General features: G+C 39.7%; 1 protein-coding gene across 2 annotated transcripts in view; it reads left to right on the plus strand.

Moving 5' to 3' along the window:
- Positions 1 to 25,027, plus strand: part of Gpo1 (glycerophosphate oxidase 1) — a 428,577-nt gene that overhangs the window by 241,053 nt on the left and 162,497 nt on the right. For both annotated transcript variants that reach the window (XM_090387948.1, XM_090387949.1), the window contains exon 10: positions 21,602 to 21,709. In XM_090387948.1, coding sequence (XP_090244074.1) covers positions 21,602 to 21,709 — 108 coding nt within the window. The remainder of the gene's footprint in view (positions 1 to 21,601; positions 21,710 to 25,027) is intronic.

Consider the following 25,027-nt stretch of genomic DNA (forward strand, 5'->3'; position numbering starts at 1 on the left):
TCGTCAAAACAGGTCATGTTTAGATCTTATGGTCAAAGCTGAATTTGCCATCTGTAATGCTTTTGTCAAACATGAACATCTAGTAATGGTTTCAATAGACATAGAGAAGGCTTTTGATACTACCTGGTGGCATGGTATATTTAGTGATCTTTACTTTTTCGGACTACATGGCAACCTTCCTATATTTATTAAGAACTTTCTACATACTAGATCATTTCAAGTTCGATACCAACATGCCCCCTCTTCAACTTTCATCCAGGAAGAAGGTGTTCCACAGGGATCAGTACTGAGTGCCACTCTTTTTGCTATAAGAATTGATTCCATCACTAAACAGCTTCCAAACACAATTGAAACTTATCTTTATGCAGATGACTTTCCATCTCCTGCCATTCCCAAAACATGAGATGGATTGAAAGACAGCTTCAAATTTCACTAAATAAAATACAACAATGGACCAACCTCAACGGCTACAGACTCTCTCAGCAAAAAACAATTGCAATCCATTTTTGTAGACAACGAAAACTTCATCCAGATCCTGAACTTCAAATTTCCAATGTCTCCATCCCAATCGCTACTAACATCAGATTTCTAGGATTAATCTTTGACCACAAATTGAATTTCCTAGATCATATTAAAAATGTACGGACTTCCTGTCTAGAAAAAGTTAAACATACTCAGAGCTTTATCCGCCCAAACGTGGGGTGCAGATCGTACCTCCCTGCTTCGGTTGAACAAGGCATTAATCAGATCCCGTCTCGATTATGGTGCTCCTGTCTATGACTCTGCCAGAAAGAGTGCATTACGCTGGCTTGATCCCGTTCAACACGGTGCTTTGAGAATTGCAATTTGTGCATTCGGAACATCGGCAGCACATAGTCTCTACATTGATGCTCACGAGCCCCCACTAACTTGATGCAGGAAAACACTGTTACTGAAATATGCTGTCAAGATACAACGTTGTGCCTCTCATCCCGTTCAGTCATACCTTTTAAACTCATCATTAGAAAACCTATACAGAAACACACCCAGCATAGTAAAACCAGCTGGACTTCGCCTTCTTGAACTGGCGCAGGTTTGGAATATTTCCATCCATTCCGTACAGCAGGTAGCAACTTATACTCAACCACCATGGGCTCCTCCTCCTCTTCCACCATGTGACATTTACCTCTGCCAATGGAGAAAGAATATTTTGCAAGCATCAAATGTCAAACAATTTCATGATACTCACACTCAAAGATATATTGATTTTTACCAAATTTATACAGATGGCTCTAAATCTAGCATTAGCATTAGTAGAGGCATTTGATGCAAGAAAGCAAGCTTATGCAGCATCAGCCAAAAAAAAAAAAAAAAACCACTCCCACTTCACCCCTCTGTTCGTTCAAAATGCCTGTCCAGCTGAGCCTTAAACTTATTTAGGCTATCAACTTCCACGACAAGGGATGGAAGTCTGTTCCACCAACCAACCACTCGCCGGCTAAAGGCAAATTTCCGCACGTCTATCCTACATCTGTCTTTCCTCAATTTGAATTTATGCCCTCTCAGGTGATTATTCTGAGCTAGAGGAAGAATCCCATCAGCATTGAGCATGCTCAAACCATTCAATGCTTTATACACCTCTATCAGATCACCTCGCTGGTGCCTAGTCTCCAGACACTGTAATTTGCAAATCTTAAGCCTTTCTTCGTAAGAGCACCCCGTTGTTCCATTCACTAATCTTGTTGCCCTTCTCTGTACTCGTTCCAGCAGCTCTACATCCTTAGAGAGAGAGAGAGAGAGAGAGAGAGATAATCTTTAATGCCCTTCACGGCCAAAAAGCCAGGGGTTTACATTTTTACAACCTCCCGAAACTTCCGGGAAAATAGAACAATTAATTTACAAAAACAGGTAATTTTACAAAAGAAAACATATTTTATACAAAGGAGAGAACTCCTTACGAGAGTTAGGTCTGATTGAGCTGACTTAACATCGAGATAAGAGCACCAGCTCAATCAGACAGGAACAGATGCAAGGTACACATGTCAATGCAGATTAGTCCTACTAGACATAATTTTTTTCCTGTAAGTCCGGTCAATAGCGAATTTGTTCAGGTCGGCGTCAAGTGCCTGGGTTTGCTTGAACATCTGCTGAGGGAGGAACCTGTCCGAGAGATGGAGTCGCGCTGAATGCGAGTAGAGCTCGGGATTGGCCCTAAGGGCAGCAGAGGGGATCCTCCAGCCACAGGTATCCCAGAATGAAGGTGTTGCGATTATGCCTGTTATCATCTTGACTGTTGCTAGGAGGCGTTGGTCTTCGACTAAGGTGGGAAGCCATGGAATCCCGAGAGAGTTGGCAAGCTGCGTGGTGTGAATCAGAGCTGGAAGGTTGTGCTTCCTGTTGGCCCACTTTAGGAGCCAGAATTCTGTGGCAAAGAGTGGTTTCTTTATTGATGGTGCCGCTGACGCCCAAATTTCAGCAGCATAGAGTAAAGGTGGAAAGATGATTGCTCTTATGTACCTCACGGTTGTCTTTTTATCTCTGATATGAAGGAGATGCTGTTTTGCTATCCACCGGAGTCTTGAAGCACGTGTGAGGAGCATGTCTATGTGGGCGTTGAATCGAAGTTTGGAGTCGAATACAACGCCCAGATCACGATGGCTGGATGCAATTGGGATGAGGGTGTTGCCGACCGAAGGCTGGAGAGAAGAAGGAGTTTGCTTCAATGAATACACCATGAATTCGGACTTAGCAGGATTGATCTTGAGCCCGAACTGGCAGAGGTAAGATGTGACTGCAGTGAGAGTGTTGTTAATTTCGGTTTTTACCAGATCAAGGTCTTGACCAGGGATGATGGGAGTCAGTATCTTGATATCATCTGCATAGCTCAGTAGACATCGAGAATGTGCAACCAGTGGGAAGATAATAGATGAGAACAGAAGGCCGGAAAGGATCCCTCCTTGTGGGACTCCTGCGGTGACGGATCTAGTAAGGGTGCGATCTCCTGTATGAAGCTTTATAACTCTGTTATTCAGAAGAGAGGAGAGAAAGCATAATATGTTCCCTGTGATCTGGAAGTGGCATTCCAGGAGAGTGAGTAGTTGGTTTACTTGGACGGCATCAAATGCAGCCTCAATGTCTAAGTAAGTCACAGCTAGTTCGTGCCTTTTCTCGAATGCTGACAAGATAGTATTCGTTGTGGCTAGCAGATTTGTGATCGTTGATCTGTTTGGAAGGGAGTAGTGAATTTGGGCTGGATTACTGGGCATGATCTGCTTGGTGAGGATCGGGAGTAAGGTCTTCTCCAGGAGCTTCAGCAGGCTGGAGGAGTTGGAGATGGGTCGGAAATGTTTAGGTTTCGATGGCGACTGAACTTTGGCTAAAGGTTTGATAAGATAGTTTTCCCATTGCTGTGGGAAAATCTGGTTCGAGAGTAACTGGTTGAAGATAATTAAAAGTGGCTGAATAATGTACGGACTTAGGCATTTGAGCATGAATTGGGGAACTCCATCATCACCAGCGGTTGACGAGGCAGGTAGAGAATTGATGGCGACGATCAGCTGTTGTTTTGTGATCTGAATGGTGCTCAACACTTCTTGCTGGGTGGGCTCTGTTAGTAGAGCCAGATCTGAGTTAGGCATAGGATTACGATTAAATCTTGTGACGAAATCGAGCCACAATTCAGGATCAAATTGCAGAGGAAAATGAAGGTTCACTTTCTTGTATGGAATTTTTCCTTTAGCCAGATCTCGGTTAACGTATAATTTGATTGCCTCAGATTTCATGCGATTAAATTGAGCCCGTGCCCTAGAATAAACGATGCGATCATTGACATTTTGCGACTGTTTCCATGTGCGATGGAGCTGTTGCTTCAGCTGGAAACTCATTTTGAGTTCTGAATTCCACCAAAGTCTTGTATATGGACTGATTGTGATTTTTTTAGAGGCGGCATATTTGGCAACCGTGTTGATCCAGTTTGTGAGAATGTTCACAGCTATTTCTGGGTCACAAGTCTCTAAGGCCACCCAGGGAATGAGAGAGGCGGCTCTGATACACTTATCTACGTCAAGTAAGTTGGAGCTAGTGATGTCAACCTTTTTTGTTGTCCTTCTGGTTTCTAATTTGGGGGCTGGCAGATATGCAGTCACATGTATTGGGACATGATCAGAGTCGAATGACGTTTCTGCAATGTAATCAAGGGTGCAAGGGATAGAGGCTAGAACTAGATCTAAGAGGTTATTCCCCCTGGTTGGAGCTTCATTAATAAGTTGTAGACCAGCACATCTCAAGTGTGCCAGAAGATCCTTTTTCATATTAGATAGCTGAGGAGGTAAATTGAAATCACCACAAACTAAGGGAGAAGCTGTGGGATGCAGCTGATTGATTATCCAGTTGGAAACTTCAAGGATGATTTGCGGGGAAGGCGTTGGAGGTATGTACACCACACAGAGGTCAAACGTCACGAAGTTGTATCTTAACGTAACGAGGATTGCTTCATAGTTAGGGGAGTTACTGGATTTATTATCCAATAGCTTGAAAGTGGATTTCTTGTAAAATATTGCGACGCCTCCACCCTTGCGTGCAATCCGAGATGTGAATACGACCCCATAATCAGCTGGGGCAGCTGCTGCTAGGAATTCTTCATCGTCATTGAGCCAGGTTTCGGTGATGGCGAGCAGGTCAAAATATCCGGGGAGCAGAATTTACTCCATAATGTCAAGCTTGTTCCTAAGACTACGCACATTCTGATAAAATATGGTGCAGGCAGGTACTGTAGGTACTTTGATACGGACGGGTGGTCTCTGACATAGCACGACTCGATTCAGCGGGGTGTGTCTAGGACTGATGAGCACAGGGATCGGCATATTGGTGTTCCGTGTCTGTGGTTCTAGTTGCGGTAACGAGATCTGGGATTGCTATGAATCAGGGTACCATTGGTGGGAGTCCTTTCCATTACTTCTATATCGCTGCCCTTTGTGCCCGAGATATGGCATAACAAGAGCTCCAGCAGGCCAGATTTCAGGATTGAAGAGTGCTTCAAAATCTGCATCAGCCACATCGATCTTAAAGGAGGCGTAGGTGGGATATTTTGTGGATAGCTTGGTGACTCTACCATTCATTTTGAAAGCAGCAAGGTGTTCCACATCATCAGCTGTGGTAGCAGGGGAGAGCCTACTAATGAAGACATTACGGATCCGCTTGCTCATCATTCCAGTGTTCGCAATTTGCATCTTGCTGAAGTGCAAATTGGTTCCAATAACTTTAAGATTGGGGCTCAGTTCCTTAACAGTTGGATTACGGGTCAGTGTTTGTTCTTTTGTTCGTTGGCTTGCAATCATTGCATACGTTGTAGTGTCTCTATGGGTCTTTACATTAGATGCAATCGTAGTCCCTGCATAATGGTTACCTCTCACGTTGTTTGAAGCGGAACTACAATTGCGATGTACTTCAGCAGCCAAAGCATTATCCAGATTTGAGCGCGAGGACCCCATATGTGAGTTTTGTGATCGCGAATAGGTGCGATTTGGCAGATTCTGCTCCTGATGAATTCTTTGGGTCTTCTGTGAGGCAGCATTTCCTGAGTATCCGTTGGCATCTGCTGTGATTTCAATATATACTGGTCTAGTGCTATGTTCAGGGCACACAACTTCAGACTCACATGTTGTAAGAATGGGGGCTGGAGAGGGGTCATGTGGTAATAAAGATGGGGTGGTTTGGGTAGGAGCTCTCGGTTTCGCGTGAAAGTGTTCGTCCGGAGGCTGCTGCTCATGATGGTTAGTTTGAACAGCAAGATCACAAACCGATTGCTTCAGGTCCTCAAAATTTTTCCGCAACACCTCCAATGTTTTGTGTATGCATTCATTGTGTTCTCGTAGTCGCTTGTTTTCTAGCAGTAGGTCTGCGAGGATATTATGAATTGGCGACAGCTTTATACATAGAGTTGTCTCAATATTTGTGAGGAGCGAGACCAGGAGTGGACTGTGTTCGAGTGATGTTTGATTAATTATTGCGGAGATCTCTGTTGATAGGGTGTTATCCTGTTGGGAGCTACTAGACTTTTGCATGATGAGATCTGAATGGTCATTTTGTTCTTCCTGTAATGAGTCGGGTGTCAATTCCACATGTGCATCTGGCGATGTCAATTTTTCCGTGGCTACCTCAGGTTCGGGTTGGGTCCTGTGCTCAGGTGAATCCGAAATTTGGTTAACGTCGTTAAAAGTTTCACCAGTTGTTCCGAGTGAATGCATATAATTTTCTCCCTTACAGGGGGACACTGCCAAACTTTCCGTCGCTGCTTTCCGAGCCTCTTTAGGTCCAACGCGAGACATCCGCTTCCGTATGTCTTGAGACAGGAAGTACATTTTATAGCTACGTCCGGAACAATTCCACAAATTACACAGCTTTCCTTATTTGGGTGATCTTGCTTTAAAGGCATTTTCAGATTTTAGGCGCAGATAAAAGGATTACGAGTAGTGGGCTGGAAAAGAGTTTACAATTGTGTTTAGTAGTTGCCTTAACTACGTATCGTATTCCAAGTGATACGTTTACCGATCAGATACAAAATAAGTCAAAAATTACGGCTTATTTTAGTTGGCTAGACTTGTTACTGTTGGATGTAGAAATCCGCTTGTACGAGGCGTGGATAATTGCTAGGAGGCAGTAAATGACGTGTGTTGTCATGGTCACTTGACCGCAAGTACAAACCCACAGCGCATCTGCCTGACCTTGACCTGTAGCCGGAAGCGATAGGTATCTCTGGTCAGCCGTGAGTAGCAAAAACAGCAAATTTTGCAGTATAAGAAAACTATAAATAATAAATACCTGGATGTCCAGGTCGCCACACAATGGATATCCTCTTGTTCAGCATCAAATTAGGAATACACCAACATAAAAATCATCATATAAACCTGAGCATAATTCTGTTAATTTAACTGATTAACCGGAGCAACAAAGACACACAGCCGTACAACTGAACAACTCTCCTTGTACCTCTTGAAATGAGGCCTCCAGGCCTGTATACAGTACTCTAGGTGTGGCCTGACCATTGCCTTATACAAGGGAATAATCACCTCCTTATCCCTGCTAGAAAAATTCCTATATATCATTGACAATACACCATGAGTTACTCTTGCAGCCCGTCTGCACTGCTCAGAGAACTTCTTATCTGCCTGCACAACCACCCCCAGGTCCCTTTCATTCTCTACCACTGTCAGTGTAGTACCACAGAGTTGATACGTTACTCTGGGGTTGCTGTTTCCCATGTGTAGTACTTTACATTTGTCAATGTTAAACTTCATTTGCCACCTTTCAGCCCATCTGCTCAACCTTTCCAGATCCTGTTGCAGCCGCATAGTGTCAGTAGTGTCCTTGACAACCCTGCCTACCTTTGTATCGTCTGCAAACTTCGACATTAAGCTTGATATACCATCATCAATATCATTTATGAATACAGAAAACAATAATGGACCCAACACTGAGCCCTGAGGGACTCCACTAATAACATTAGTCCACGACGAGCAGTGTCCATTGATTACCACTCTCTGTCTTCTCCCCCTCAACCACCCCCTTTATCCATAGCAGCAATTTGCCTCCAATGTTACACTGCTCCAATTTGTGCAGCAGTCTACCATGTGCAACAGTATCAAAAGCCTTTCTAAGATCCAAGTATATAATATCAAAGTTATTCCCTGCATCCAGTTCCTTTGTGACTGCATCATAGTATCCAATCAAATTGGTCAGGCAAGACTTCCCCTTAACAAAACCATGCTGTGTCCGAGCTATAACTGAAGTCTTGTCTAAATGATCCTGCAGTGCTTCTTTAACTAGTGCCTCCATTAATTTTCCTGGAACAGAAGTTAAACTCACAGGTCTATAATTGCTTGTGTCCGCTTTGGATCCTCCTTTGTGAATTGGGGTCACATTTGCACATCTCCAGTCTATGGGTACCTCCCCTGAGTCCAAGGAAGCTCTCATAATTATGGCTAAGGGTTTGCTTACTTCCTTTGCTGCCTCCTTTAATATAACTGGATAGATCCCATCCACCCCAGGTGCCTTTCTTGTGTTTATCTTCAACAATTTCTCCTCCACTTTACTCTCAGTTATTACAAGATTCTCTAGCTTACTGCTAGAGTTGAATACACCTCTGGCTTTCCCCTCGCTAAATAACTCCTCATGTGTGAATGTCGATGCAAAATATTCATTTAGTTTGTTAGCTACCTGAGCAGGATCATCAACAGTTGACCCAACGATATCAAGTGGACCAATCTGATTCATCCCCTTCCTTCTAGAGTTTACATAAGTACTCTGCTGTTTTTCTTTGCATCCCTTGCCAAGGATTTCTCGTAATCTGCCTTTGCCTGCCTAACCTCCTTTGTAACTTGGTTACAGATCAACTTGTATCTATCATAGGCTTCTGTGTCATGTGTTAATTTGTATGTATCCCATGCATGTTTCTTCTCTGCCATATGCCTCATCAGTTCATCTGACATCCATTTAGGCCTAAACCTTGAACAATATTTCTTAGTTGGTATGTAAAGTCTAGTAGCTTCCAAGATAAGTTCTTTGAATGCTTCCCATTTTGCATTTACTGTTGGTAACATCATCAGTTGGTCCCACTGTATAGAATTTAAATACTGTCTCAGTCCATCGTAGTCGCCTTTACGAAAGCAATAACCCTTCCCTTTACCCCTAATGGTAGTTACCTCTTTGAGTAAATCCCACTTCAGCACACTGTGATCACTGCCACCTAGTGGTTCATTTATCTGCAGATTCTTAATGCATGAAGAATCACTGCTGATAATCAAATTAAGAGTATTCCTCCCTCTAGTTGCCTCCCGAACATGCTGATGTAGAAAACAATCATCCAATAAATCCACAAAAGCCTTGCTAGTGTGTGAGTGACCAGCCCACAAATTCCAGTCAATATCTGGGAAATTAAAATCTCCCATTATAAGACTCTCTGATTTACTGGCCCACTCTATTTCCCTGTACAGTTTCTTATTATACTCATCAGAGTCATTAGGCCTGTAGCACACTCCTACTCTCAATTTTGATCTCCCAATGCTTATGTCACACCAAACTGACTCGACACTGCACTGTCCAGCGATGTCCACTGGCTTCACTTCCTTGGATTTTATGTATTTCTTAACTAATAGCATAACCCCTCCTCCCTTCCTATCCAGTCTATCTTTTCTGTAGACGTTGTACTCCCCAAATTCCAGTTCTGCATTCCTTATATCTCTGTGACACCAAGTCTCTGATATCCCAACAATATCTGCCTTTGATGTTTTGAGCAATACCTCAAATTCATCAAATTTATTTACTAAACTCCTAGCATTGGTGTACACGCAAGTATACATGCACCTATTTCTATTCTTAGCTACCCTAACACAACCCATGTGTCTACTTGTACCGCAATGACTCCCAGCAGTCTCTGAAATATCCTGAATCTTGTTTTTCAGGCTTCTGCTCATTCCAATAGAAGCAGTGCAAGAATCTCTTTCACCTCTGCCAGTGGCTACTGTTAATCTATTTGTCTTTGTATCCCCCCCAAGCTAGCAGTTTTCCGACCCACCTAACACTGCCTCGATAGCATCAGCAAATATTCTTGCACCCTTTCTATTTAAGTGTATCCCATCCCTGTAGAAGCAATCCCTCCTGTTAACAAGTACAGTCCAGGCTGAAAAAAATTCTACCCCTTGAGCCTTGCACAATCTTTCCAGGGCCGAATTGATCGACAAGGCTCTCATCATATACTCCCTCCTATCGTGTCTGGGCAGAATTGCAGACACTTTCAAATTCAACCCTATTTCACAGCTTTTTTTCAACAGTGACCTGTACTTGTTAAGCAATTCTGCCGGTCTCCTACTCTTGATATCGTTAGTGCCAACGTGTACAACTATATCACCTTTTGTGCACTTAAAAGATGATATCTGCTCTACAACGTCATCAACCTTTGCCCCTGGCAGACATACCCTGGTCCTGTTCCACCTATCCTTTTTACAAAGCATGTTCCCCGTTTCCCTGACAATAGAATCACCAACAACTACTAGTTCCTTTGGGACCAGCAAATTCTGCCTTGGGGGTTGCCGCTGTGTTTCACGATGACCAAGTGCAAGCTCTGGCGTTGATGTGGGCAGCTGAGAGCTTGATGGGCCCCTCAATTTAGTTCCTTCGAGGGCATCCACCCTGTCCTTCAAGCTCTCATATAGGCCCATAAGAACGCTGAGTTGTTGCCTGATTTCGATACACTCCTTGCATTGTGCACACACAAAGACATCCCCCATGGCAATATCATGTCCCGTACCTGAATGCTCCACAAACATCATGCAAGCTGTGCATTTTAGAAGGCTGTGACTCAGAAGGCAACTGCCCCCCTCAGTTCTCCTCTGAGCCACAGCACTTCCATTAGCTTGAGCCTTTTGTTTTGCTGCTCTGGTCTGAGTCATGATTACTTTTAATTTAAATAAAATTTCAATTTCAGTTTATAACCCTAACTTATCTCCCAACACAGCTATAACGGGATATATATTTTTAGTGTCAAGTATTAATCAATCAGTCAAGTATTAATTATCTCCGAGTTCCCTTTATATAACTTCCGTATCAGTTATGTATTAATTAATTGTGTTACGTTTGTAATCTAAGTCGGTATATGTATTTAGTTAAAAGTGCAATTTAAATGCCAACGAAGTTGAACAAGTTTAATAGATTTTACCGATCGCTGAAAATATTATAACGTATACTATACTAACGCTATCTAGGTTCGATATATAACGATCGTATGACAAAGACAAAGGCGGAAGTTACGAACGGTAATCTATGGACACTTAAGTATTAATTAACTTTCAAATCTCGCTGTCCCAATTCAGAATAAACCAACGATCCTTACTAGGTCTATAAGCTACTTACAAAAAATAATTTGATGTAAAAGATATTCAATAAGCAGCTAAATTTGGCTAAAAAAACTTCTCATTGAGCGGAGTTGAATCTAATTCAAATGTTGGAGCAGCTGCAGTGTTTCCAAATACAGTTGTATCAGTATCCCTTCCATCAGAATTTAGTATATTTTCTGCTGAATTATATGCAATAAAACTAGCTATAGAAAATCTCTATTCTGACTATGCTTTAAAATCTGTTATTTATACTAATTTTGGCTAAAAAAACTTCTCATTGAGCGGAGTTGAATCTAATTCAAATGTTGGAGCAGCTGCAGTGTTTCCAAATACAGTTGTATCAGTATCCCTTCCATCAGAATTTAGTATATTTTCTGCTGAATTATATGCAATAAAACTAGCTATAGAAAATCTCTATTCTGACTATGCTTTAAAATCTGTTATTTATACTGATTCCCTCGGCTCAATCACGTCGCTATGTAATTCCACAGATAAAGTTCACCCTATTCTAGATGAAATCAGAAGCTTGTCACTACAAATCAAAAAACCCAACTGGTCACTTTTTGTTGGATTCCAGCCCATTCCGGTATTTTAGGCAATGAACTGGCCGATAAAGCTGCAAAAAATCCAACTACTTTAGATTTAACCAGTATCTGTGTTCCAGCATTAGATTATGCATTAACCGTTCATGCTGCTTGCCTATCACAATGGACAGTACTCTGGCACTCTCAGACTAACAATAAACTCTTTCAGTTTAAACAAGATCCGAAAATTTGGCGCTCTAGTGTCCGTACATCAAGACGAGAAGACGTAGTCCTTTCAAGGGCAAGAATAGGTCATACTCATCTGACTCATCTTTATTTACTCACAGGAGACGATCCACTACAGTGCACACATTGCTCTAACAATTTGACTGTTAGACATATTCTCATTGGCTGCCCCTACTGTAAACAACACAGAGCTTCATCCTTGATCTCATTGATAAATCTTCGTAAACCAATAACTCTTGAAAATCTCATTGGTGATAAGGCAAATATTTCTGAATTTTTTGACTTCCTCAAGCAAACTGGACTTTTTAATAATTTTTGATTTCAGATTTTCTTTTGATTTTATGGAAATTCCTCATCTCTTAAAATAAGTGAATAGGCACATTATAGCCATAGCAGCTTATGTGCCATTAAGCCTCCAGAACAACAACAACAAAAAAAAAAAAAAAGTGTAAGCCTATCCTTCATTGGTTTGTGGCCAGGCATTGACTTTTCCTCTTGGGTTATGTAGGTCCTTCTTGGCATTTTTTTTCCAAAAAAGTCCCGTTTCATTGCAATTAACAACTTGATTGATGCGGTATGTAACCTTCAGAGTTGATAAAGTTTGCAAATTCCTCCACATAGGCATCTGCTGCTTTTTTGTCCGAACTAGCTGCCTCTCCAAGCCTCTCCAAAAGTTTTCTAAAACTTTTGATTTAAATTTAGTAGTATAACATTATTTTGTGATTTTCTGATTAATTTGGTGTATTTATTCTTTACTCGGCCTTGTAATTGCATAAAAGTATCGGTAAAGGTTTCCACATGTTTCAACTCCGCTAACCGTTCGTAATTTTCCCGCCTTTGTGATACGATATACCGTACTAGATAGCGTTAGTTGAACTTCGTTAGCAGTTAAATTGTACGTTTAAATAAATACATATAACGACTTAGATTACAAACGTAATATAATTAATTTTATTTAACATAATTAATTATACATATAACCACTTAGGTTACGTAACATAAATAATTAGTAAAAACAAATAATTAATACATAACTTGATACGAAAGTTATATAAAGGGATTTCGCAGATAACACTCGTTACTGAAACGTAAATATTTCGTAGATAACACTCGTTACTGAAACGTAAATATTCCGTAGATAACACTCGTTACTGAAACATAAATATAGCGTTATAACTGTGTTTGGATACAAGTTTAGGATTTAATTTTGTACAGAAATTGAAATTTTATTGAAAGTAAATCTAAATCATGACTCAAACCAGAGCAGCAAAGCAAAGGGCTCAAGCTAATGGGAATGCTGTGGCCCAGGGGAGAACTGAGGGGGGCAGTTGTCCTCTGAATCACAGCCTTGTAAGATGCACTATTTGCTTGATGTTTGCGGAGCAGTCAAGTATGGGACATGATACTGCCATGGGGGATGTCTTTGTGTGTGTGCGATGCAAGGAGTGTAAGGAGATAAGGCGACAACTCAGCGTTGTTATGGGCCTATATGAGAGCTTGAAGGATAGGGTGGATGCCCTCGAAGGATTACAAGTGAGGGGCCCATCAAGCTCTCAGCTGCCCACACCAATGCCAGAGCTTGCACTTGGTCATCGCGGAACACAGCGGCAACCCCCAAGGCAGAATGCGCTGGTCCCAAAGGAACTAGTAGTTGTTGGTGACTCTATTGTCAGGGAAACGGGAAACATGCTTTGTAAAAAGGATAGGTGGAATAGGACCAGGGTATGTCTGCCAGGGGCAAAAGTTGATGACGTTGTAGAGCGGATATCATCTTTTAAGGGCACAAAAGGTGATATAGTTGTACACGTTGGCACTAATGACATTAAGAGTAGGAGACCGGCGGAATTACTTGACAAGTACAGGTCACTGATGAAAAAAAGCCGTGAATTAGGGTTGAAATTGAAAGTGTCTGCAATTCTGCCCAGACACGATAGGAGGGAGTATATGATGAGAGCCCTGTCAATCAATTCGGCCCTGGAAAGATTGTGCAGGGCTCAAGGGGTAGAATTTTTTTCAGCCTGGTCTGTACTTGTTAACAGGAGAGACTGCTTCTACAGGGATGGGATACACTTAAATAGAAAGGGTGCAAGAATGTTTGCTGATGCTATCGAGGCAATGTTAGGTGGGTCGGAAAACTGCTAGATTGGGGGGATACAAGGACTAATAGATTAACAGTAGCCACTGGCAGAGGTGAAAGTGATTCTTGCACTGCTTCTATTGGAATGAGCCGCAGCCTGGAAAATAAGATGCAGGATATTTCAGAGACTGCTGGGAATCATTGGGGTACAAGTAAACACATGGGTTGTGTTAGGGTAGCTAAGAAAAAAAACAGGTGCATGTATACTTGTGTGTACACCAATGCTAGGAGTTTAGTAAATAAATTTGATGAATTTGAGGTATTGCTCATAACATCAAAGGCAGATATTGTGGGGATTTCAGAGACGTGGTGTCACACAGATATAAGAAATGCAGAACTGGAATTTGGGGAGTACAATGTCTACAGAAAGGATAGACAGGATAGGAAGGGAGGAGGGGTTATGCTATTAGTTAAAAAACACATAAAATCCAAGGAAGTGAAGCCAGTCGACATCGCTGGACAGTGCAGTGTCGAGTCAGTTTGGTGTGACATAAGCATTGGGAGATCAAAATTGAGAGTAGGAGTGTGCTATAGGCCTAATGACTCTGATGAGTATAATAAGGAACTGTTCGGAGAAGTAGAGTGGGCCAGTAAATCAGAGAGTCTTATAATGGGGGATTTTAATTTCCCAGATATTGACTGGAATTTGGGGGCTGGTCACTCACACAGTAGCAAGGCTTTTGTGGATTTATTGGATGATTGTTTTCTACATCAGCATGTTCGGGAGGCAACTAGAGGGAGTAATACTCTTGATTTGATTATCAGTAGTGATTCTTCATGCATTAAGAATCTGCAGATAAATGAACCACTTGGTGGCAGTGATCACAGTGTGCTGAAGTGGGAGTTACTCAAAGAGGTAACTACCATTAGGGGTAAAGGGAAGGGGTATTGCTTTCGTAAAGGCGACTACAATGGACTGAGACAGTATTTAAATTCTATACAGTGGGATCAACTGATGATATTGCCAACAGCAAATTCAAAATGGGAAGCATTCAAAGAACTTATCGTGGAAGCTACTAGGCTTTACATACCAACTAAGAAATATTGTTCAAGGTTTAGGCCTAAATGGTTGTCAGATGAACTAATGAGGCATATGGCAGAGAAGAAAAATGCATGGGATACATACAAATTAACACGCGACACGGACGCCTATGATAGATACAAGTTGATCTGTAACCAAGTTACAAAGGAGGTTAGGCAGGTGAAGGCAGATTACGAGAAACTTTTGGCAAAGGATGCGAAGAAAAACAGCAAAGAGTTCTTTACTTATGTAAACTCTAGAAGGAAGGGGATGAATCAGATTGGTCCACTTGAGATCGATGGGTCAACTGTTGATGACCCTGCTCGGGTAGCTAACAAACTAAATGAATATTTTGCATCGACATTCACACATGAGGAGTTATTCAGCGAGGGGAATGCCAGAGGTGTATTCAACTCTAGCAGTAAGCTAGAGAATCTTGTAATAACTGAGAGCAAAGTGGAGGAGAAATTGTTGAAGATAAACACAAGAAAGGTACCTGGGGTGGATGGGATCTATCCAGTTATATTAAAGGAGGTAAGCAAACCCTTAGCCATAATTATGAGAGCTTCCTTGGACTCAGGGGAGGTACCCATTGACTGGAGATGTGCAAATGTGACCCCAATTCACAAAGGGGGATCAAAGGCTGACACAAGTAATTATAGACCTGTGAGTTTAACTTCTGTTCCCGGAAAATTAATGGAGGCACTGGTGAAAGAAGCACTGCAGGATCATCTAGACAAGACTTCAGTTATAGCTAGGACACAGCATGGTTTTGTTAAGGGGAAGTCTTGCCTGACCAATTTGATTGGATACTATGATGCAGTCACAAAAGAACTGGATGCAGGGAATAACTTTGATATTATATACTTGGATCTTAGAAAGGCTTTTGATACTGTTGCACATGGAAGACTGCTGCACAAATTGGAGCAGTGTGGCATTGGAGGCAAGTTGCTGCTATGGATAAAGGGGTGGTTGAGGGGGAGAAGACAGAGAGTGGTAATCAATGGACACTGCTCATCGTGGACTAATGTTATTAGTGGAGTCCCTCAGGGTTCAGTATTGGGGCCTTTATTGTTTTCTGTATTTATAAATGATATTGATGATGGTATATCAGGCTTAATGTCCAAGTTTGCAGACGATACGAAGGTTGGCAGGGTTGTCAAGGACACTACTGACACTATGCTGCTGCAACAGGATTTGGAAAGGTTGAGCAGAATGGCTTCGAGGTGGCAAATGAAGTTTAACATTGACAAATGTAAAGTACTACATATGGGAAACAGCAACCCCAGAGCAACGTATCAACTCTGTGGTACTACACTGACAGTGGTAGAGAATGAAAGGGACCTGGGGGTGGTGGTGCAGGCAGATATGAAGTTCTCTGAGCAGTGCAGACGAGCTGCAAGAGTAGCTCATGGTGTATTGTCAATGATATATAGGAATTTTTCTAGCAGGGATAAGGAGGTGATTATTCCCTTGTATAAGGCAATGGTCAGGCCACACCTAGAGTACTGTATACAGGCCTGGAGGCCTCATTTCAGGAAGGATGTAGAGCTGCTGGAACGAGTACAGAGAAGGGCAACTAGATTGGTGAATGGGACAAAGGGGTTCTCTTACGAAGAAAGGCTTAAGTTTTGCAACTTACAGTGTCTGGAAACTAGGCACCAGCGGGGTGATCTGATAGAGGTGTACAAAGCCTTGAATGGTTTGAGCATGCTCAATGCTGATGGGATTCTTCCTCTAGCTCAGAAAAATCACCTGAGAGGGCATAAATTCAAATTGAGGAAAGACAGATGTAGGATAGATGTGCGGAAATTTGCCTTTAGCCAGCGGGTGGTTGGTGGGTGGAACAGACTTCCATCCCTTGTCGTGGAAGTTGATAGCCTAAACAAGTTTAAGGCTCAGCTGGACAGGTATTTCGAACGAACAGAGGGGTGAAGTGGAAGTGGTTATTTTTATTTATTTATGTTACTTTTTTTTTTTTTTTTTTTGGCTGATGCTGCATAAGCTTGCTTTCTTGCATCAAATGCCTCTACTAATGCTAATGCTAATGCTAACAACACTATGAATTCCAGTTCGTCAACGAAACTTCTCGAACCAGCCTCTACTTGCTTTAAATTCGTCAACACTAGCATCACTTGTATTCGCCACTAAATCACTGTGCAAAAGTAAAGCCTTCTGGCATATTAGGGCCTCACTAACACTATCTCCAGCGCCGACTGGGCTAGCCGGGTGGGTAAAGTGCCTGCCTGGCAACCCAAAGGTCGCGGGTTCGAATCCCGCCTCGGGCTTGGATCAAAGTACTGCAAAAACCTTGGGAGGTGCATTATAGCCACAGGAGCCAATGCGCCAACAACTACAAAAAAAAAAAACACTATCTCCAGCAAGCTGCTTTTCATTAATCCAAACTAACAATTTTTCTGCTTCGTTAACATAGTCACTCCTTTAGCCACATTAGCCGTCTTTAGTGCATCTTTGTTCTTTAAGATAGTACAGATCGTAGATTTAGCCATGTCATACTGCTTGGCGAGATCAGAAACACAAACACCATTCTCATGGTTAGTTATTATTTCCTTCTTCGTTTCTACTGTAATACGCTTAGGCTTCTTTACACCACTATCACTAACACTTTTCACTTTCTTGGGAGCCATAATGAGGATTCATTTAATGCCAAAAAAAAAATTGTATCGAGAACAACGCAACAACAAACAATGTTCACAGCGCTCAAACCTGAGTACAACCAATGCTGTTCGTGAGCCGAAAACATGGCGCTAAAGCCATGTTTGTACATTCGTGTGCCGAGGCATTGTTTGCAGGTAGAGTCAAAATTAGTTCGGAAATTGTGTTCGTGGGCTGATTTGTTTGTGACCTGAGGTACCACTGTAGTTATTACATATTATATAAGATTAGAATATTAGACATATATAAGTAACTATATGTTGCAATACATATATAAGTAACTATATGTAAATCTTTTTGTGCTGCTGAAAAAATATTTTGTTACCTACTTATATATATATATATATATATATATTTTTTTTTTTTATGATATATTGAAAACTGAATGTACTTTGATTAATAAAATATTTAGTCTTTTGTTAGTTCTATATATACAGCAATACCCCACATGCACTGATAATTGGTATCGAAACTGTTTCGTGTCATGTGAAACCGTGCTGATTGAGGTATAATTATAATGGGTTTTAAATGAATGCATACCAGAGAAACAGTCTATAAACAAATTATAATAAATCTATAAACAATTTGTGCTGATAGCCAATTAAATGGATGTGAAATAACAAATACTGCAAAAATTTTATTAATGAAAAGGTAACATCATGAGAGATGAGAAAAAAGCTTTATTGTTTATTTGGGTATTTCAAAAATGAAGTTTGGTGAAGTCATCTCTTTTTCTCGATATACAAGTCTTTCTAGCATTGAATCCCATCCTATATTTGCCATATCTGGATGCTACATCCAACATTTGGATCTCCATTCATAATTGCCTCGCAGACAATGTCAAGACCGGAAATCTTTCTTCAATTCTTCTGTTGAAAATTCTTTTGGTGCCACTTCGATGTTATCCACTTCAGAATTGTTTTCCTCTTCTTTATATGCAATTTTCTTATCAATTTCAAGGAGAGTTGCATCATCTAAGTTATTTGCATGTGAGTCAATGCAGTCATGTACATTGGCAATGTCCAAAGAGGCACCTCCGTAGCCGTGTGGTAGGAGCAGAAGTGTGTAGCACACGCTTCTTGATTAGACCGGGGTTCAAGCCCGTGACCACCAAATACGGAGGATGCGGAAAGGTCAGGGAATGACCACCACATATCCCTGGAGCAATATGGCCTTAGTTGCTAATGCTCCTAAAAACCAAATAACAAACAAACAAACAAAGTGTCCAAAGTTTCAAATCTCAAGTCTTTTCCGATCTTCACAATGTCTTCAGCAATTGTCTGAACTTGTGATTCAAAACCAATGAAATCATTTGCCAAATGGGGCAAAACATGCTGCCAAATATAATGCATGTTGTTGCAATGATTTCTAACCAAGACGCAGATATATTTTTGATCGTATTTAGAGGGGTAAAAAATAAATTGTGAAATGAAAAGTTTGAAAAGCTATCATGTTGTCTCGTCAGGATGGAATTAAGAAAAAGTGGACACTTGCCACTGACTGTTTGAGGGGACATACTGTAATATGTGCAGCATATATGAGACAATACAGTTGGCATTGCAGCATATATGTAGAGTGTCTGTCTAGGCTATTGAATGAGTTTTAATATGTACAGTAAATTTTCAACTTAAATTTAATTGAAAACCATGTTATAGTGAAACCTGTGCTGTTTGAAGCCATACTAAGCGAGGTATTGCTGTGAGTGTGTGTGTATATATATATATATATTTTTTTTTTTTTTTTTAGTGATACTTATTATTAACAAGCTGAACTGATTAATATCATACTATGTAATCTTTTTTTTGTGCCAAAAATTTATTTTGTGACCTATTTTTATTTTTTTCTGTTTTTATGATATATTTAACAATACTTTTAACTGATTGTACTGTGATTAGAATAATAAATATATAATAAAATTTTTAATTATTTTTGTAACCTCTTTCTAATAGAGGGCAGTCTTATTGCGCACTGGTGACTGACACCCACGTAGCGGCCCTGGATGTTGTATTCCTTTGCAATGTCCATTTTGCTTCTTTCAGCCTCTTGTATAATTTTTAGCTTAATTTTCAGGTTTAATTCCATCCATTTAAATTTTATCGCCATAACACTGCTAGATAAGATTTAATATAAACAAATTTTAAATTAATTTAAAGACACAAGTTCCAAAAAAGACATCAGCTCAGATAAAATGACACAACAAATAGATTGCTGTATACGGTAGCAAAAAACTCTTTGAACTGGGGGTAACAATTGCAACTGACCTTATTTCCATGCAGAGTGAGGGCATGCATGTAAACAACTTGGAAAAGCTTTTTATTCTTTTGTTAATTTAACAACTCATCCTTCAGAAAGATGTTTTTCAGAGTGCACTTTATGTAGCTACCATAAACTGCTTTTGTTTATACAAAACTAATTTCTAACAAATCAGTGCCATCCTTCAGGAAGTAGGGAGCCGGGTGGCCAGAGGCAATAATAGGAGCAATAATCGGACAGCTCTGCCAAGATTTGTATTAAACATGCAAAATGACAATATTTATTTTTTTCAGTGGATGAAAAAACTTTGTAATTCATTAACTGAATTTTGTAATGAACGAATATATTTACATAGAAAAGCTTATCCTTTCGCAGATGTGCTTCATATAAATGAGTACTTTGTATAAAACAAGTTTGTATTAGAGATTTTACTGTATATAAAATCCTGAATAAATATATATATATATTTATTTATATATTTTAATACATATACTGCTTTTTACCGTTATATGACTTGTGATGAGGTGACTTTTTTTTTTTTCAAAGGTTACCAGAATTTATTTGTATGTTTTTTTTTTGTTTTTTTTTTTTTTTCAATTGGTATAATTATCTCCTGGTGCATAATAGCCTTAGACGCTAACATGCCAATAAAATCATAATCAATCAGTCATCCTCAGTAGAGAAGAGTAATGTTACTTATTTTCAGGGTGCCTCCGTAGCCAGGTGGGCAGGTGCAGCAGTGCATAGCACATGCTTCTTGATTAGACTGGGATTCGAGCCTGTGAGCCACCAAATACGGAGGATGCGGAAAGGTCAGGGAATGACCATCGCATATCCATGGAGCAATATGGCCTTAATTGCTAATGCTCTTAGAAACCAAATAACAACAACAACTTATTTTCAGCGGATACCACCACCCACATAACACAGTTTCGAAGCTTGTTGGCCTCTCATCAGTGTGCAGCTAGTTACCCTGGTGATACAGTGAGAGACAACCCAGTTATGAAGTTTAACTTCACTATATGAGAGATGCCAGATGAACTGATTAATATTAATATGTGCAATAGTAAAATACTAAAAAGGGGTTACGGCTGAAAACCACAAACAGGAAATTTACCAGACAAACGAGTTAGTGCAAAGCATCGTTTTAGTTCATAGTAAATCATTGAGGTGAAATGGCATAATTTTTGTTACATCTCATCTAACAAAAATGGTCATTTCACCTACTTCAGTGATTTACTACAGGCTAAAATGAAAAGGAAAAAAATAGGAAATAAGAAAGAAAAGGTATATTTATATACCTTTTCTTTCCTATTTTGAATCCTAGAATGTGTTAGGAGTTTTGTGTATTTAATTTTGAAACACCGAGTATAGTTAATAGTAGAGATATGTAAATAGCAATGGTCCTCATTAAAAAATTCATTGTGTAATTATATTTTGATAATTTTATTTGTTTAAGTAAAATTCAGTTCTATAAATTCCTTTTGAATCACAATACAATAAGTTAGAATCCTTTTTGATTCTACCTTGTATTATGATAATTACAATCATGGAATAGTCTTTAATCATTTTGAGGTTGGTGCAGTACTAACTAAATCTACCCTAATATTAAAATGGTTAAAGATTATGCCACTTATAATTATTTATGTAATTGTAAAACCATGAAGATTTGAGAAAATCACTTACTTACAATGTTATAATTGTATAACCAATGGTTAAGTTTTCAGAATACAGTCAGTATATGTGTAGATGCTTTTAAGAATAATCTTATTTATATATCCTAAAAGAGAAGTTTTTTTCCCAAGAAAAACCGATTGAATGCTATAAACTGCAATAAAAAATTGAATTTCAGTTACAACTTTAGTTTATTTTGCAGGAACTACAGATAGGCCATGTGATATTACTCTAAATCCTGCTCCTACAGAACAAGAAATTCAGTTTATTCTTGATGAAATTAGGCATTATTTAAATCCTGACATTGAAGGTAAGTAGTGATGTTTTGGGATCATTTGAATGTGCTCTCATTCTCATGGTCTTTAAGTCCCTTTCTACGTCATTCATCCATTTTTTCATGGTCTTCCTCTCACCCTCCTCCCTGTAGGTTTCCATTTCAGTACACTTTTAGTTGGCTGTTGTCCATTCTCATAACATGTTGCAACCAGGCAAATCTCTGGATCTTTACAAATCTGACTGTGTACATCCTGAATAAGATGGTCAAATTCATGGTTCATACTGATCCTCAAGAATCCATCAACATAACTTGTATGGGCCCAAAAATTTTTCGTGAAATTCTATGCTTGAATATTCTTTCTGAATAACTGCTCATCTTTTCTCGTTAATGTCCAAAATGTGCTCCATAATGTTCATAATGACTGCAGTGATACTATACCAACCATTATAAACTTTTATTGAAATAAAATGAAATAAATTAAAATGGTTAATAATAATAATAAGATAAAATAAGTAAAATGAATAGTATAATTTAGCTGGATAAAACTGATAAAATAAGATACACTGACACTGTCCGTACAATAAAATAAAAATAAAATATATATAAAATTAAATAAAACAATGTAGATCACAGGATAAAAGCGATAAAACACTGAGGCTTTCAGAGGCATCTACCTCCTTTATCAACAGGAAAGCTTAACATACAGTACATCCTTAAATATCAGCAGGCTCATGGTTCACAACACATTTCCACGGGGCAGGCAGTACTCTCCGTATGTGCACTGGAACTGGCTTGGGAGTGTGCCAAGTGGAACCATTCACCCTGTCCAAGGACCACAGCTTTGAAGAAGGGATGAATGTAGACTCCCATCTCTATTAATAGTGTTATACTCAGAGGAGCAAGCTCGATGGACTATATCAGTGTAATAAAGACCACGGATTATGGGAGGTCTGCTGTGGCAGAGCATTTTTGGGAGGAGAACCATCAAATCTCTTCTGATGAAGCGGTTATCGTCAACTGGTCACACAGATTTTGGGACCGCAAGTGGCTCAAAAGCTTGCGAATTTGCTCCTCCGAGCGTAACACTGTTACATGCATGTATGGTGAAGGGCTATGGCTGGTGAGTTATAGCGAAGAGATAGAAGGAGGGTTATCATTCTTAGGCCAAAATGTTGTTATACTCGATGTGGAAGGGTGTGATTCACAGTCCTGCTTTTCTTTCTTCTGTACTGGTTTAAAATAGCTATCTAGCTTTTGTTGCTTTCCTGCTTCTTTTCATACAAGAGCTGCCTGTATGGTTCCAAATGGATTCGAATGCCACCAAGCACTATCCTACTACGTTCAGCATTATAATCATTATCTTCAATCCACTGCAGGTGCTTTTCAATTCCACTTAAAACAGCTGATAACTCTGCTGTTTTAAGTTCTCGTTGGGCAGACTTCGTCTGCCCAACGAGACTTCATCATCCTCATCTTGACTGTCTGCAACAAGTTGTTGCAAGTTTTCAGTAGATAGAACCTCATTGTGAGACTCTAGAAACTCTTCTACATCTTCATTTTCTACTTCCTCGAAACCAACTTCTTTTGCAAGAGCAACACAACCTGCTTTGATTTGTTTTAGTTGTTCTGAAGGTTCAAAGCCTTTAAAAATAGGAAATTAAATGAGGTAAGTTTCCACCACATATGATTTAAGCAGTCTTGTTACATCGTTTCAGGTATCTAAATCATATCAATGGCAACTTTAATGTTAAATTTCTTTCAAAATTTTATAACAGTTTGTGCCTTGTCACCTTCAGTACAACAATTAACATCTTGAATGTTTGCATCAAATAGTAAGCCTTAAATGCTGCTGCTGTCACACTCTGGTCAAGGGGCTGTATTAGAGAAGTTGTGTTCAGAAGTAAAAAGATGAATTTGAAATAAGGAGAGAGTTCAGCAACCATCTGAGGATGGCTTGGTGCATTATCAAGGATTATTAGAATTTTAAAATCTAAGTTCTTCTTCTTGCAATAATTCTTGAAAGCGTCATGGTAAAAATATCAGTGAATATTTGTACAGTCGTCTAACCTTTAGTCAACACCAAGGCTGGATTTCACGATTCCTTTTAAAGCTTGCAGATTGGTAGAGTGATAAACCACTACTGATTTTAACTTCAAGTCTTCGCTGGTGTTGATGGCAAACATCACAATTAAGTGATTTTTTGCAGCCTTTAATCCTGAGGCATGTGCTTCTGCCTTAGAGATGTAGGTCCTTGAAGGCATACATTTCCAATAGAGGCCTGTTTCATCCAAATTGAAAATCTGATCCAATATGTAGCCACGGCTTTCATTTATTTTCTGTGCCACAGGTGGAAATGCCTTTGCGGCTTCCTCATCTGCACTTGAAACTTCTCCAGACAGCTTAACAGTGTGAAAAGAGTAGTGGGGTTTGAAGCCACTAAACTAACCACTACTAGCATTAAAAGGAGCCACTTCTGCATGATTTGGTGATTTCTTTTTAATGTCTTCATATATAGTTTGTGCTTTCTCTTTCACTGTGAGAAAGCTTCCTCCTGATTTTTTTTTTTTTTTATGCTTAGTAGCCTTTTCATTTCTTCTATATTTTTAAGCCTTGTTCTAATCGACTTCATGGCACTTGAAGTTGTTCCAGCTATACACATAGCTTTTAGTTTCGCGGCATTGTCTCTGATGGTGCACAATGTGGATTCCCTTAAGCCTGTTGCTTTCAAGAAATCACGTTCTCTCATTTCTTTCAAAACGTTTTATTATTTCAAGTTTCTCTTCTATACTTAAATCTTTCCTTTTGCACTCACTGCTTGGCTTCTTTGAACCAGGACACTTATCCATGTCTGGGATGCTGTATTGAATATACTTTTTATAAAGAAAAGTTAACAAATGCGGGAGAACAGTCCAAGACACACTTGTAGGATAACACATGCGGGTGAACTTCATGTAAGATATACATGAAGTTTGTGTGTGTAAGGTGAGAATATGTAGTGTGTTTCTTACTTTAAGGCAGCAACACACTATTATCACTTCATACATTGATCTCACATGTAAACATGTCAAACTTCAAATGTGTGAGAGCGGTATTTCCCATTTAGTTGTATTTGTCGGAGACTGTGTATGCTTACATACATTGCTTAATTATTACTGTAATATATACGTACTAATTGATACTTCTGTTCAGACTTTTTTTTTTTTTTTTTGTGGATTGTAAACGTTAAAACAGTAAAAAAGATAAGCAATCAATAACGACGAACATGGCACACACAAAAGAGAAGATTCTGAAAATTTATTTATATGTTTTATATGATTGAAAAGGAAAGGGAAACACATCTTACCATAGTGT

The sequence above is a fragment of the Mastigoproctus giganteus genome, chromosome 13, assembly GCF_048544385.1.
Source record: "Mastigoproctus giganteus isolate SK-2022 chromosome 13, ASM4854438v1, whole genome shotgun sequence".
Lineage (NCBI taxonomy): Eukaryota > Metazoa > Arthropoda > Arachnida > Uropygi > Thelyphonidae > Mastigoproctus > Mastigoproctus giganteus.